Source organism: Chaetodon auriga, chromosome 12 (assembly GCF_051107435.1).
Source record: "Chaetodon auriga isolate fChaAug3 chromosome 12, fChaAug3.hap1, whole genome shotgun sequence".
Classification (NCBI taxonomy): domain Eukaryota; kingdom Metazoa; phylum Chordata; class Actinopteri; order Chaetodontiformes; family Chaetodontidae; genus Chaetodon; species Chaetodon auriga.
The window spans coordinates 22,193,449-22,209,809 of NC_135085.1; the positions used below are offsets into that span (position 1 = coordinate 22,193,449).

The following is a 16,361-nucleotide window of genomic DNA, read 5'->3' on the forward strand; positions in this document are numbered from 1 at the left end:
CTTACTCCTACAGTGTCTAATACGTTCGGTCGTGTTACAAATATTTTAACACTCCACAGATTAACATTTCCAAGGTGTTAATACGACTTGTGAGGATTTTGGAAGATTTAGTGTCTGCAATCTGTAATCACCGCTTGTGGCTGCTGTTCACACCAGTTGTTTCACCTTTAAGCCCCGAATATATGTAAAACAAATTTCTTACTATCAGTCCGTTGGTGGAGAGACAGCTGATTATCCATCCTGAGGACACGCAGACGAACGGCCAGGAAGCAACGCACACCTGTCGACTGCACCTGGACTGTCTCATTTTCCTACAAACAAAAACCTCACTAGCGGAATCATTTGAAGACACAGTTCAACATTTTGGGAAATGTGCTTATTTGGTTTGCTGCCAAGGCGTCACACTTCACAGGAGGATACTAGCTTAGCCTAGCTTAGCATAAAGACTGGAGACGGAGGGAAATGGCTAGCCTGTGTCTGTTCAAAGATAAAAAAAAATTGCCTTCCAGCACTTATAAACTAACTGATTGAAACTTTTTTTTAATATTTGTGCAAATGTAGAAATGTAAAAAACAAAAAAAGACAAGTTGTTGGGGAGTTATGTGCTGTAGCTTGACCTCATGGCGACGAGGCTCGTAGAAGCTGTTCGTCAAGACAGTTCAAGAAACTCCCTCTAAAACCATAAAACACTATTATTAAATTTCTTTTTGTGAAGGAAATAAACAAGATACATATTAATGCGTGAGCTTTAGCGGTGTGGCCAGGCATGGCTAGCTGTTTCCCCCTGCTTCCAGTCGTTATGCTAAGCTAACAGTCTCCTGGCACTAGCTCCATAATCAACCCTCAGCAAGAAAGCAAACGTGCACCTTCCAAACTGAGCTATTTCTTTAAAAAGTGCTCTAATCACATACATTCAGCACCTTAAAGCCCTGACTTGTAGGATTTTCTGTCGGTGACTCCAAATGGCAGCACCCACAGCGTGGCAGACAGCGGCGCCATCACCCCCTCAGTCAGCCATTCAGGTGCTGTAGCCGAGCAGGTCAGTGGGCATCAGACTGTGTGTGTGCGTAACTGTCTGAATATGAAGCAGGGAATTTCTGAAAAGGTTATGTATGCTCACTGAACCCAGCCCGCAAGTTAAGTCAGAGAAAATTAAGCCTTTCTGAAAATTACACCTCATTTTGTCACCCTGTAGAATATGAAAAGGTTGTAAATGGTCACTGAGCGTTTATTTTCAGTTCATCATCATTACTTTTTGATAGTTGGGTAACAAAGGGCAGAAAGAGGTGAAACCATTTTAGTCCTCACCTGCTGCCATGAAGCCGAAGTTAAAAAATTTTAATTCCAAAACCAAACTCCCTTTGTGTTTAAACGAAAAAACCCCTGGTGGTCATTGTCCAGCATTTAAAACCTGCAGATTACATCCTCTTAAACGTCCTTATTGTATATGCAAATGTCTTTAGATATCTATTGAGGCTCGTGCTATCCCATCACGAGTTTTGCTTTCATGGTGGCCATCAGAATATTCAAATATTTCACATGGTGGATATCTCTTTTTGGAGGGGCTTTCTTCTTTTGAAAAGTTCATGAAAGTGTATCTTGGCAGAGGCATCCGTGACAGATTTACACAATGCTTGAGAGTCTGAGGTGAAAGAAAGAAGACCGCAGACGTTTTCAGCTGGGTTTACTTTGTCTTCTGTCGACGACAGCTGCGCTTGGGGCTTTTATTTTTATTTTACGTTCTCTTTACAACATATTATACAGAGTCATCAAAAGTTGTTAGCGCTGTGGAATTATCACAAGCATTAAAATAAATGTAAAAAAATGTAAGAAGCTCCAGTCATTTCAAATAAAGGAAGGTTATTGTGCAACTATGACTAATACAGTTCATAATACATACAAAACACTTTTTTAAAGGCATTTTAATGCTGTCTGTCTTATGTCAGGTGTCTGTGTGGCTTTGCAGAAAAAAAAACAAAAACATTCTAACTAATCCATTTGACTGGATAGTTAAACAGCGACTAGTGAAACAGATCTCCAGTTTTAAAGATGTGGATTTTAGCACCTCCATTCCCGTTATGAATTTTAAAGGAACATTCAAGTCTACTATCCACCCTGCATATCAAGCACGCGAATCGCAATCCATCTTTGGCTCAGGGTTGGGGAAGGAGCACCTTTAAAAGAAAGCTCTGGGGAAGAGCAGGCTCTATCTGTAGTGATACATATGGATTTTTGGCTTGGCTTAACACACCAGATAAGTCCCTTCCTCCCAAAGCTTTCTCCCACAGCAAGCACCTTCCTCCCCTTTTTTTCTCCCCAGCCACATCTCGCTGAATCTGAGGCTAACCGAACCCTTATCCATGCCTCATCTCCTCTCTGACACCGCACGACAACCTCGATTTCCCTCCGTCTCGGAAAAAAAACGTGCACCAAAGAGACAGCCACACAGTACCTTCAATAACACAAAAGGTCAGAAATATAATGACACATTGCATCGAATGCAATTACATTTCTCCCCCGCCTCGAAAAACATGTTCTTACATGCGTACACATGTAAAAAATGTCTCAGAATACATTATTTGCTTTACTTAGGGTGACATACTGGTGGGTTTTTTTTTTTTTTGCTTTATATCAAATCTCATTTTAACAAGACACACATATACATAAAACACGCGTCGTATTTGCGACCGAAAGGGAGCTAGCTAGATTATAAGTTTCCGTTTGGCGTCTTCAGTGAGAACTAAAGGCGGATTTCTGCCCATGTGTTTGCTTCCTTTGCCAGTGGAGGGCAGAGGTCAGCCTTTTGGCATTCGAACCAGCAGAAAAAAAGACAGTAAGGGGTCGGAGGAAGGGCTGGCAGGGGCCGTGCCTTTAGGGGAGGTGGCGTTTTGAAGGGCAAGAGAGAGGGCGTTTGTCGACCAATGGGCAAGACCGAGGGAGGGGAGAGAGATGTCCGTCACCGAGTTTGGAAAAGAGAAGAAGAAGAAGAAGGACAAGGAGGAGGATGAAGGACAGAAGAAAGAGGAGCAGAGCATTGAGCTGTAGGCCTGGCAGTCAGATAAGGAGAGGCTTAAAGAGCGGAGTGGATTGTGTACAGGCCTTTTCTGTGGGGGAATAATGCAGTGCAGACTCACTAGACGACAGGAGGAGGGAGAGATAAAGGAAGACGCGAGGACAGAGAGAAAGAAACAGGGGTCTGGAGGAGATGAATCCCAAGATGGGAGCAGAGATGAAGAGTGAATAACAGAGGAGTGAAGACAGCAGAGGAGGCAGGGAGGGAGAGGAAGATGTAGAGGGAGATATCTCATTACCCGCACGTGCTAAAATAATTAGCCCGGGGGTTGGCGAGGAGAGAGGCGCGGGCGGATTAGCTGCACCTAAAATAACTCTGAGAGCACAGAAGCTGCACCTCTTCCTGGTAAACCCTCTCGTCAGACTCCTGAGAGCGTCCGCCGGCCCTCGGGGGCCGTGACGTCATTCCAGGTTGTCAGTCGCCGGCCGACGAGTCAACGGCGGACAGCCTCACGCACTCAGGCGCAAACAGCACGGCGGGCGCCCTCCACCCGCCCCGCTCGACTCTTTCTCTTCCTCGCCCCCGCTCCCCTGTCGGCTGAAAAATGTGCAGCTGTTACAGTAAGCCCGTATGCTCTTATAGGGCCAGAAATAGCCCCCTTTAGCCAGGGCAGGGACACGGCGACAACCTCCATTAGCTCAAATGTGAGAGGATTGAATCACCCCGAGCTCCAGGGCTTGAACCTCTATCTATGCCGGCTGAGAGCAGGAATCATATTTCTCTCCCACTATCACTCTCCTCTCCTTCTCGCTTTTTCTCCATCTGAAGTCCGGAGTGCGCTCAGAGCTCCGCTCAGTGTGTGTGATTGAGTCGTAAACATTAAGGGGGAAGATTCAGGGGACTCTAAACACAGAGGGATGTCTTTCGGGTTCCTCTTAAGGATGTTATGTGCGTAGTTAGGCCTTAAACAGTTTTACAGTTTGCCCAATGAGTGCATACAGGGTCTCCGATGAGACGTTGTAAAAATTATTCGACACGGTTGCCACTGATATAGTAGGACTATTCTTACAGCCAGTGCTGTCTTGAAAGAGTAGAGATAATGGGAAATAATGGGGGTTGCATCAGGCTGGGCAGAAAAGGAGGGAGCAGACTAGAGGAGTGGAGGCAGTCATGGAGAAGTCAGACCTTTATCTATAGGAGAAAGAAAAGGAAGAAAAGAGGGAAGGGAAGTGAGAGAAGAAGAGAAACAGGATAGAGCAGTTAGCATAAATCACTTCTGTAGCATGCATTAACAAGAAAGTCAGGAAATTCACAGTGAAAGAGGAAGAAGCGGGAGAGGAGAGGGAAGAGAATGGAGATCAGTTTGAGGGGAGAACGCTGGAGTTTGACATGGCGCCTCTGGAAAAAAAAAAAAAAAAAAAAAAAAAGAAAGGCAAATTGGCTTGTCCTCGCAGCTTGGGACTCGTGATGCGTATCGGACGCACTTGGAGAAAGCTTTTTCGGCGGATAGGATCACAATGGAAGGAACCAGAAAGGCAAAACCCGGAGAGCAGCTTTTTAGATTTTGTTATCAAACCCAGGCGTCTTAGGGTCTCGCTTCAAATGGCATATCTTATGACCTGACAAAAGTACTCGGGGTGGCGGCTGGTGTAAGAGATTATCACGACATCTTAGATCTCGGCCCATATAGCTGCGTCTGCCGTCATCAGCCTGTGACAAGAGCAGATATGATTTGACTCATTTATTCAGGGACTCAGGTTGACGCTGCCGTGGCTGTAAAGTAGGTCTGCTCTCCTGCCGTCCCCTCCGCAGGCTTCACACGCTCTTGTCCTCGACGGCTCCCTCCCCCCTTGGCCTCCCCCACCTCCCTACTGCTTGAAGGTGAGCTGGTTGGCGAGGCGGGAGAGGAAGCCGAGCGGTTTGGACCTCCTTGTCCCGCCCTCGCCACCGGGCCCCTCCTCCCCGTTTGTGCGGGTGAGCTCCAGCTCGATGGTCATCAGCACCCGGCCCGAGCCGTCCTCCCCTCCTCCCCCCACCTTCTCTGTCTTTCTGACTACGGTTCGCTGCCGCTGCTGCTTGGGCTGGGCCTTCGCCGCCACCGCCTGGCGTACGGGCTGGAGCAGCCGGCCGACGAGCCCGCCCCAGCCCATCCCCAAATCCTATTTCTTATCCTTGCGTGACTCCTGCTTCTTCTTTTCCGAGGCAGCCGCCTTCACCTTGGAGGGGTCGGCGGGAGGCGCGGGGCCCTGTGGGGGAGGAGGGAGAGGGGGTCGGGGGGAGAACAGGGGAGGAGAGTCACTTCAGGAGGAAAGGAGCGTGAGGGAGAGAGAGACAGAGAGAGAGAGAGACAGGGCGTGGGGTGAGATGGGTGCGTTAGAGATGAGAGGATGAGACATGGGGTTAGCAGGACGGGTGGAGCTGTGTGAAGAGGAGAGAAACAAACATTTAGGAGGAGGAGGAGGAGGTGAGAGTCAGACTTAAAGAGAGACAGATAAGGGTGAGGAGGTAGAGAGACAGTCCTTTTAGGGGAGGGGGTAGCAAGTGAGGGGGGGTGGTGTCCAGAGCTGTAAGGGGGTGACAAAACAGGTAACCATGCGTTAGGATGGGACACAGTGACAGGCAGGCTCCATACACCTGTGACAACTGAGTGACAAATGATCATGAACACACACACACACACACACACACACACACACACACACACACACACACACACTGACTTTGACTTTTCTTTAAATTTGATGGTGTTTGAGGCTAAATAACGCTCATGTCTTCCTTCAGTGTCGCAGCCAGAAGGCCTCAGTAAGTTTTAACTGAACAATGTGTTGATGAAGATGTCAAAACTAATAAGAAATTAGGCAAAACATCTCTATGATACTACATTTCAGCGTGTACAACACAATGAACTGAGGTCATTAAAAGGCTGAAACTATGGTTATACATAACCAAGATAATTCAGCTTGACCTCCATAACCTCCTCTGAATCATTCAAATCGTTCCTCACATCTAAAACAAAGTTGCTCCAGCTTTTAAGTTTATTCCTAACCTCAGATTCAGTGTCATGCTAATGATCATGTTATTGTTATTCAAATTCTGTTTCTTTCCGTCTTGTGTTCCTGTGCACAAATTGTCTAAAAGCACACTCTGTGAAAATGCAGTGTCTTATCAGGAACCTCCTGAACAGAAAATAACGCATCTCTCGGCCCGACCCTGCTGACGATATAATTTGTTCCGAACTTTTACTTTTCAGCCGACGAACCAAACTTTGAGTTCAACCCAGACACCTGTTGTAGACGCCGACCGTCCTGCAGATCAACACATGCATTCATAATTCAGATGATGAAGAGGGTGTGATGCTCCATCACATTTACAGAGGAGCTACATGGAACAGATCATATAATCGGGCTATTAAACAATAATTAATATTTACAGGGGAATAAACGCTTAGCTGAAGATCTTCTGCAGCATTCTGCCGTAGTCGTTGTCAGGAATAGACCTGCTCGACCGGCTGTGTGATATTTTTAAAAAAAGGCCGACATAAGCTTCAAACACCCATCTAACTAGTTTATATAATTCAGCCATTCACTCCCACTCATTCTGTGTATTGTCTGTGCACTGTCCAAAAACATCTCTAAGGAGAAATCTATAAAAGGAAGAGGAGGGAGGAGGAAAAAGGAAGTAAAGTGAGGCTTCACTTGAGTACAACAAATCCATCAGGAAGGAGTGGACAGAGTGGAGATAAGGTCAAGGTAACACTTAACTTTACAATAGCTGCATTCCAGTACATTAACCTGCGCGTTAACCTATCGGAAAGCATCACAAGTGCAAGATAATGGTCTGATGGGGCTTAATGAAACTTCGGCCATACAGTATGTAATGGTTTTCACAACGCTGCGTACTTTCGGTGCTCTTCCGCGGGCTGAGCTGCAGGCCAGTGCGCGGTTGTAAAGTGTTACAGGAGTGAATAACAAGCCTGCTGGAGTTTTCAAATACTTCCTCTGATACATCAAGTTAGTCAGCGGCGGAAAGCACACCAGAGGCCGCTTCTACCCGCCGAAGCCTCCGCTAATAATGCCCCACTGATTGCATTAGAAAATTTATCATCTTTAATTATGCTCTGTGCGAAAGCAGCACGCACTCTGATAAGACAGCAATCAGAGCGGGCGCCGCGACCACCATCCGGCTCGGCGGGGCAGCTGCGCAGCCCATCCGGTGTCATTACCTTCGATCACACTTACATTCTCTCATACATCATTGCATTGTTTACCATTATGCATCCCACGGCGCACTCTCAGGTTTTTGGTGCACTGTATTGCAGAGCGCCCACGCTAATGACAGGGCTGCCTCGTAAACACACTCGAGCCTGCTTCGGCAGAATGCAGAGCCACCTTTGTTACAGGGGCTGCACACACTTCAAAGGGAATGTGGGTACAGTGGCGAAACAGGAGGGACCGGCGAGGAGGCAGACAGGTAGGTAAGTGGCTGCGTCCCCTGCTGCATACTAAAAAGAGACGGTGACAGGTGAGGAGGGAGATTGAGAGGTAGATGAGGAGCGAGAGGTAGTGATTTTCTGTCCAGAACCGAAGCCGATCGGAACCCAGAAGACCTGAGGAGGGAGAAACTGGAAAGGGAGCGAGCGAGGGAGGGAGGGAGGGAGGGGAGGACGAGGCAGGATCGACAGAGCGAGAGAGGGAGTAGAAAGGGAAGAGGAGACGGGGAATTACAGACAGATCTCATGGTCAGCGAGGAAGTCAAAGGAGAGGAGGAGGAGGAGGTTGCAACTGAGGAGAGGGAGACAGGGGACCGGATAAAAGGAATGTGAATTAGAGAGTGAGGGAGGGAGTGAAGAGAAGTGGGGGATGGAGAGAAGAAGAATGGGCGTGTGTGCGTGTGTGAGTGCGTGCGTGCTCAGATCGATACCGAGTGCACTCAATTATCATTCCAGTACAGTATGTGTATGTGTGTTCGCTCCTGTGAGCTGTCTTATGTGTGTGGCTGCAGGGTAAACTCCTCTCCCACAACTCCACCTAATGGGGAGTAGCACACACCACAGGGTTCCTTTGTCTCTCTGTCTCCCTCCCTCCCTCCCTCCCTCCCTCACCCACAGCCTTTTGGAGATTTGCAGTGCAAGCCCAGCAAACGGAGAGTAACGAAGATGGTGAGGCTGATACAAAATTGTGTTGTGTCAGCACAGCCTCCTAATAAGGGCTATTTGATCAAACAGCCACTTATGAGCCCACTATAAAATCCCATGAGTCCTCTGTGTGTGGCGGAGCTTCAAGAGGGAAAAAAATAAATAAATAAATACAAATAAAAGATAAGGGAGTGTGAGCTCAGATGGAATGGCTGTTTTTTGGCTGTATATTTCTCTTCCAAGCCGAGACTTGCAGGAGAGTAACTGTAAATGACAACATTGTCAAATATTTCAGTGTCCTTTTGGCGGCGAGTTATTTATTCATATATGCACTGTCACCCGCCGCAGGCACTTGAGAGCAACTGACTGCAGCTGAGGAGTAACCTGACAATCATACGACAGTAGAAAGGAAAGAAGAAGACAGAGGGAGGAAGAGGGGCTCCAGGGAGACGAGAACGAGCGCAACTGTTTGAGGTAGGAGGAAGGTTTGGCCCTCGCTGGTGCCGCCCTCTAGGTTTGAGCCACAGGGGCAACGCAGCGCACTCCTACCCGCCGGCGGCAGCCTGAAGCCCCCGCCGCCACCGCCGCCGCCGCCTCTTCTTTACATTACATTACACCTGTGGCTAAATGACTCGCTGTCACAATAACACCTTTGATCTTCCACCTCTGATATCTCTGCACGTCTCTCATTTAAAAGCAGAGTTCTGATTCAGGAAAACGCCTTGAACTCAAGTCCCATGACTTGCCTTTTTTTTTTTTCCCCCCATTATCAGCATGCAAGGCGTACAGTCGATTACAATACACCCCCGTAACCATCCAGCCCCCACATTACCACGGAGTAATCAAACAGAACTTGCCCTGGTGGCTTGTATTCACAAAAGAATACAAGCCACCAAAATGTCTGATTAATCCACCACTTGAGGCTATCACACTCCCATGAGGGATAGAGGAAAAAAAATACCCCAAATCCTTGGCGTGCAGCAGTGTAAAACCACTGATAACAGCCCAGACCATAATAGGCCCAGTGATTTTCATTTGACTCCCAGTGAGCGAAATCAGCAGCTCCTGTCCATTTCCCCACTGCGAGCAAATCAGAGTCTCCATTCAATACAGCAACAGCATTAGGGCCGTGACACGGCCTCGGCCATTTCACAGTGGCTGGTTTGATTTTTGCCCCGTGGCTGTTTACTTGCACCGTGCCGCTCGGCCCCCCCGGCGGGAGCTGAAGGAGGGGTGAGGACCACAAGAAAGAGAGAGGAGGAACGGTACGAGCTTTAAAGCACCTCAAAGGCTGAGATGGCACTGGAATTTTAACAGCTTGAACACTGTTATTAGTGTTTCTCGGGCACAGTTTGAATGACATGTTATTTTGTTGTTGATGTGTTGCTCGGAGGAGGAGCCGGCTAAGTGTGCGGACATATTGGAGCTGCTTGGACCGCCACCGGGGAATGCGATTATGAAACCGTGCCGTTATGCACTGTCATGTTGGATGTGTGCTATTGTGTGGATGCAGAGCAACAGAAGAGGTTCCTTTTGACAACACGTTTCCTGAGCCCAACAAGTATTCAAGCACCGACTGCTGTTCTAATCTCTCCGAGAGGACGTCATTTCACCATTTAGCGGCTGAATATGACAGCAGACCAAGCTGCTGTCAACCAGATGTGTGCGTGTGATGGAGTGTGTGAGGAGAGGAGGAGGAGGAGGAGGAGGAAGAAGTAAGGGATGTGGAGGAAGGAGAGGAGGGAACTTGCCTGTCTCTGCTGTGATCCCTCTTTCTTTTTCTTGCCATGTTTGCTGGAGGGGACAAAAGAAAGACAATGTCAGGATGTCGAATCTATCTCTCCCTCCAGTGGTCACAGGGCAGCATTGCCTGGCAGCCATCATAAAGAGAACATCAACTTAATCTACTGGCCCTGTCTCAAACACAGCCCCCGAGTGCGAGACGCATCAAGATCTCAGAGGGTTGAATAGGTATAAGCAAGATGACGGATCCATCGCCGTCACGATCCGGTGGATTATCCGCTCACAAACCTCTGCTTCACCACTTTTTATCATCTTGCTTTGGACCTATGCAGCGCTGTTTGTAGATCAAATCTGATTGAGAGATCATTATGGGTCTCTTTCCGGCCCACTAACTTCAAATCTAAACCTCGCACTCCTAACCACATCAAATAGTGGCACGGCAGCTACGCCAGCTTGGCCACACAGGTGTCGGTGCCAGGGATGGGATCCGGCCTCTGCTCCAGTCCCTGGCACAGACCCGACTGGCAGAGCGCCGCCGGCCACAGGCCGGTCACTGACCTGACACTGAGGCTGAAGACGCGGCGCGCCACCAGGAACCTCATCAGGTAGTAGATGACCACAATGAGCACCAGCAGGCCCAGCACCACCCCGATGATGGCTCCGGTGATCACACCAGCCTGGATGGGCACTGTGGAGGGAGGAGAGAGGAGCGTTAGAAGGTGGAGCAGGGGAAGACGATGCAGAGAATTTTAGGATGAAAAGGAGGAAGAGAAGAAAGCAAGAGGCGGGGAGAGGTTTGGAGTGTGAAGAAGAAAAAGGAAAGTGTGAAGAAAGAGAAACTCAGATGGAGGTGAGCCGGAGGAGAAAACACGTTGCCAAAGGAGGGAGGAAATGAAGGGGAGAAGAAAGCCGGGAAACAAAGCTGGAAGGAAAGGGAATGAGAGATGAAGAGAAAGGAAGAGCAAAGGTAAAATAAAGGTTGAATGAAAGATGAAGAGAACAAGAGGAGCAGAGTCAGAGAGGGAGGCGTAGAGGAGGAGAGATAAGGAAGAATAAAGGTGAGAGCAGGGATAGAATCATGGAGGGAGAAGGGGCGAGTCGGCGCAAGACGACGGAAAAGAGGGAAAGAACAGAGAAACAGGAAGAGGAGGCGAAGAGGAGGGGGAGAAAGGAGTGAAAGGGAGGCAGCGATAGCAATCTCAAACAGAGGGAGAGATAAAATTGTAATTGATTTCATTTAAGGGGAGGCGCGAGGAATTCTAAACGAGGCAGTGCGACGACCGGTCTGAACACAGCGCTCGCTGTCGTCTGATGCACAGCGCAAATTGAGATTAATTTCAGAGTTTGGAATGATTATAACAACAATTGAGAACAGTTGGCTTCTGACGAAAAAAATAACCAAAATATGCCATATGGGCTCAGTGGAAAGCTAATGAGCAGACACAGATGTAAGACAACGCCGGCGTTAGACTTTACATAGTGGGGAATTTCATTTCGCTGAGAAGACCCCCTGTGCTCCCTCCCATCTCACCCTTCTCAAAGACCAGCAGGCGGACGCTGGAGGGCCGGCCCACTATGTCAGGGGGGTTCTTGGCGTCACAGGTGAAGGTGCCGTTGTCGCTGAAGTCCAGGTTCTTGAGCAGGATGGAGCCATCGCGGCGGCCCGGGTTCCCCACAAACTCCAACCGGTCCCTGAATGGGCCCTTGTTGTCGACGTAGGCGACGCCACCAGTGTAGTGGAAGATCTGTGAAGGACAGAGAGGACGTTGTGCTGCTGATGTGGTGTCACCACACTGACTTCAGTCAGGCATTCGACTGTTTTCTGAGGCTGTTATACGGACATATGTGGCATTTGCATTGCCTTTTGTGGAGGCTCACTGGTTGTTGCTCCCTGTAGTGATATCCATATTTTATAGTCAAGTACAAGATCATGACTGTAAAACAGGAGTCTGGTCTGCACCAACGAGCAGGGCTGGGGATCACAGTATTGAAGCCTGTCAAATCTGAGAAGTTGAAATCAAATCGGGTCTTATTCGTAATCTTGGTAACTTGTTCTCCGATCAGAGGGTTCCTGATTAAAACCTGATTTCTTATCTTAGAAATCTGACATGGAAAACTTGTCAGCTAACAGTTTCTTATTAGACAAATATGAAACAGCAGCATTCGGTTGTATTTCAGTCCACCTGGTGAATCCATTCATTGTTTTAACTCTGTGTTGGTGTCCAACTCCTGAGGGAACATTTCTGATGTTTAAGCTGTGAAATGCTCCAGTATGTTCACATGCCAGCTGCTAATTCATCTTTCTGCCTTTCAGTTTTTGTCTTTGTTGTTAAAGTGTCTTTTTCCACTGAACCAGCTGCCTTTTGCAGCTGAAATGACACTGAGAGAGGATGGAGTTTGAACTAAAACAGCAGATTTTTGGAGCCAATAAACCAAAAACAGTGAGCTGAAAGGCACTAAACACAAAACTAAAACACCTCTCAGAGCTGAGGGGAACAACAGAGTCACGTGCTAATGACACATTACACTCATCTGAGCCATTGTTCATATAAAACATTAATTAGAGAAGCTCTCAGTGAAAGTTTTGCTAATCCTAAACTATATTATTTCTTTCAGTTCTGGCTGCTTGTGTTTAGACATCCAATATTCTGAACTGTGGCATTTTTTGTTATATTTCTAAAAGAAAGGTATTGATAAAAGTGCTGTTTTAGTATTATACTGCAACTTTGAACAATATCGAGCCAGACTAAACGTCCTCTAAATAGAGTTGACAGCCAAATGTAAAGCTAATTGATTTTGGGGGGAAGCCTAAATGGGCAGAGGAGTAAAGCTGTGGTAAGCAGGGTGAAGTGCGGATGGCCCAGAGTCCACGAGGTCAAGGTCAAATCTGGCTGATATCCTGGTAAAATATAAAATAACTGATGTTTTGAGGCCCGTGAAACCCACATGAAAGCCATCCATGCATTATACGCAGACTTTTATATGATTTGAACATGACAGAAGCCAAACACAACATCTTGAAAGGACAAATGCACCATGAAAACAGACAGACGTATGAAACTGTAAATCCGTCCAGGCGGGTAAAGAAATGAGCGACCGAAGATAAGTGGAAAAAAAGAGCAGGGAAATCTAGTTTCAAAGTGAGGGCACTGCAGGAGACAGATGAAAGCAAAGGAGGTGAGGGGAGGAGATAATGAGAGAGGAGGGCAGGCACAAAGAAGGCAGGGCTGGGGAGGAGGAGATTAAGGGAGGTGGACAGAGGGAGGCGCAGTCAGGACGGGGAGATAGAGAGATTAGAGAGATGGCAGGACGATAAGGGCAGGGAGAGCGAGATTAAAGAGCAGGTGAGGCAGCAAGAGGAGTGGGAGGATTAGGAGAGACGGTTCCTCTGCGCTTGTTGTTTCCTCCTATAAGTTAATACACGAACGCTGCACCTGAGCGCCGGATGACATTTTAGATATTTACGCATTCATCAGATTAAATCAGGATTCCTTTTGATGATTGCAAGCATCCTGTTCGGCACGCAAAAAAAAAAAGCTCAAAATTCATGAATTTGTCCATCCTGTAGCCAAAACGGTGGCGTTCGACTGCTGAGATCCTGATATTAAAGCTGCACAAGCAAAATTCAAAGTGACACCAAATTGATCAGATAACTTGTTTTTTTTAAACAGTTTAAAGGACTTTTCGACCCACAAAATGACACCATGTGACATCAGCACGCCACCCCCTCCCCTGACTAAGGTTTTGTTCCTCTCGTGCCTGGTAGGGGTCGAGACGGCGAAAACAAAAAGTCTTTTGGCAGGAGATGCAGCCATTGTTGTCACGACGAAAGACGTTTTTCTATTTCCTTCATAAACATTTACTTGTAGCTTCTTGTTTGTGAGAATAACATCATTTGGGAAAATAAGGAGAAAAGAGGACGGGATACTCCTTTTGTGTACCTCCCCTTAATGATCTATGCCGAATATCTGGCGTTTTAGCTGCTAAATGCTAAAGATCATCATCATCATCAAGTAGTCACTGACTGTGTCCGCCGTGCTGGGCTGGTACTTCACAGTGGGTTTATCAGAGCTTTCCCACTCAAACAGCTGCCTGCTGCAGACGAGAGTGAATCAAAACAGCAACCTTGCAGGTTGTAAAACCGAAACGACGAGCTTAAAGATGAGTTTGTTCCACAACAATCTCATCAAGTGCAGCTTTAATATGGATGTGACTCACGCTGAATCCTTGCCGAGATTCACTGATTGCTCTGTGACAGACACAACAGCACATTTCCTTCACAGGATGATGACACGATCAGTTGACAGTGCACCCGTCTGGTGTCACGCTCATCAGTTCATACAGCAGTGTGTGTGTGTGTGTGTGTGTGTGTGAAAGTGTGCCTTACGGAGATGCTGTCCCGGGAGCCGTCGGGCCTGTATGTCCAGGAGAAGGTGACGTCCTCTGAGGTCCAGCGCCAGGAGAAGAAGGAACAGGACAGCCGGATGTCGGAGCCCACCAGGGCATGGCGCTCCCAGCCGGTGTAAATCACTATGGCCTGAGACTGCTCAGGCACTGGGAGACACAGAGCAAGATACAGTTAATTCACAGCCATCCACACCACCATGACACTGAAATACTGTGGGGGTTCGGTGTCACTTTGGGTTGAGATGGCCTTTAGTTTTGCCTTTCGTACAGTAACCTGCAAAAGGTTTGTGAACAAATAAAACCATGCATGCACAGCTGTCTGCAAACGGACGAAAATACTGCAAAATCCTGGTGGACATGGTCTTGTTTTGTTATATACTTGGTGTAAATACTGGCATTTCTTCTTAACTCGCTACAATCCTGAACCTTTTTTCAACCCCTACTGTAATCACGAGACACGCCAAGCATCCCCTTTATTAGCTTTATTCTTGAAATCAGTAAAATAAATCCCAAATACGAAGATATGCACCCAAACACAGAAGATAAAGTGCACACTAAGCAGTGTCAGAGCCACCACTGACTCAGACATGCACTCAGTAAATATTTGGATTATTACTGGAATATTGGTGCCGGTCTCTAAAGTCAAAGGGGAACATCATTCTCTCCATTAATATGGATTATGTTGGCTTAATCACGGGCACTGTTTATGCTTGAATAATATTTAATGATCGATGTTAATTTGGTTTTGGCTGCAAAATCAATATTTTACTTCCCTGGAAAATGCACTCAGCATCTCAAACAGCCACCAGAGCCCATGGGAGCTGTACACCCCTGCCACTCCATCATCAGCCCGAACATCATTCCTGTATTGTTCAGATGCACCTAAACAGTGTGAATGGGCCACCACGAGTCCCCCTCACAGCCGCACTCACACTAATGACCCAAAGTGTTCTGGAGCTTTCTGCCTCTTTTAACACCTGGTGAGTAAAGTTCACAGCTTTCACCGCGAGCGTCCTTGAGCGAGCGCCGTCCGTGCAGCCAGCCCCCGCAAAACTTGTCAATGAAATCAGGGCTGACATTTTTAATTAAAATTCTGACAAAAAAAAAAAAAAAAACTGCAAAGATCTGACAGGATGGGCGCAGAGAAAGCAGTCTGCTTGAGAGGGAAAAACTCCTGCCAACACTATATGTCATAACATTAGCGCTCTAACTTGGCAACCTACCTGCTCTTTATGAGGAGCACAGATCCTCTTTGAAAGCATTTATATCATGACGCACCTGATGAACAATGTCCTCCACAGGTCTCCTAATGGCTTTAAATTAAATCAATTAGTAAATATTAGGATATTAATTAAAATGTTTCAGTGTTAAGCCGGTGTAGAAAGATTAATTCAATTCACTTCTGAGTCTATTGACCCTTTTTTGTTATCAGCACGTCCATCGTTTTCAGCTGAGGACTGAAGAAGAAAACCTGTTCATCACATGCTCATTTAACCTTTAACCTCACATCAGTGCAAAGATAATTTCAACATCTTCGCTTTCAACAGGTGAAATTCAGCGCGGGGCTTCTTTGAGACCTCGTCAAAATAAAACTTCAGAAAAGTCGAAAGGAGATTCAGTCTCTTTTTACCTATTCCCAGGAGGACGACCGACGCCAGCGCCAAAAACGTCAGCATGGTTTCTGGCTTCTGTGGAGCTCCCAAAAGACCGATGCCGCAGACCTGACAGGAGTCGGCCGAGGAAGAGTCCCACTGTGGAGGGAGTGTGAGTGGAAGGAGGAGAAAGAAAGAAAGAGTGGAGGGGTGCAGGATGCCAGGACAGAGGGCAACAGGACAACAACAGAAAACCCACTGTCCCTCGGTTTATACCCAACCACACCCCTCGCCCAGGCTCGGCCCGGCCCATTCCTCCCCTCTGCACACCCCCACCACCACCCCTCCTGTCATCTCTCACCATTTTGTCCCTTATAGAAACAAATCACGAGCATTATGGTTTGAAGTGAGACGGCGAAAGGCACCTGTGCTGTTGGGTAACCGACGGGCAACTTGGGGCGAATTTGCCAAC

At 47.4% G+C, this 16,361-nt stretch overlaps 1 protein-coding gene across 4 annotated transcripts; it reads right to left on the reverse strand.

Moving 5' to 3' along the window:
* Positions 1-1,679: 1,679 nt before the first annotated feature.
* On the reverse strand, positions 1,680-16,131 carry mpz (myelin protein zero). 4 transcript variants are annotated; one of them, XM_076744900.1, is made up of 7 exons: positions 15,928-16,131; positions 14,278-14,444; positions 11,422-11,635; positions 10,449-10,578; positions 9,899-9,941; positions 5,230-5,259; positions 1,680-4,204 (listed from the first exon to the last, which is right to left on the reverse strand). In XM_076744900.1, the coding sequence occupies exons 1-7, from the start codon at positions 15,971-15,973 to the stop codon at positions 4,193-4,195; spliced, it is 642 nt and encodes a 213-aa protein (XP_076601015.1). In that variant the 5' UTR covers positions 15,974-16,131; the 3' UTR covers positions 1,680-4,192. The 4 variants fall into 4 exon arrangements, with proteins under 4 accessions (XP_076601015.1, XP_076601017.1, XP_076601014.1 ...); XM_076744902.1 differs by lacking the exon at positions 5,230-5,259 and having other exon boundaries at positions 15,928-16,128; XM_076744899.1 differs by lacking the exon at positions 1,680-4,204 and having other exon boundaries at positions 5,033-5,259; positions 15,928-16,128.
* Positions 16,132-16,361: the final 230 nt, after the last annotated feature.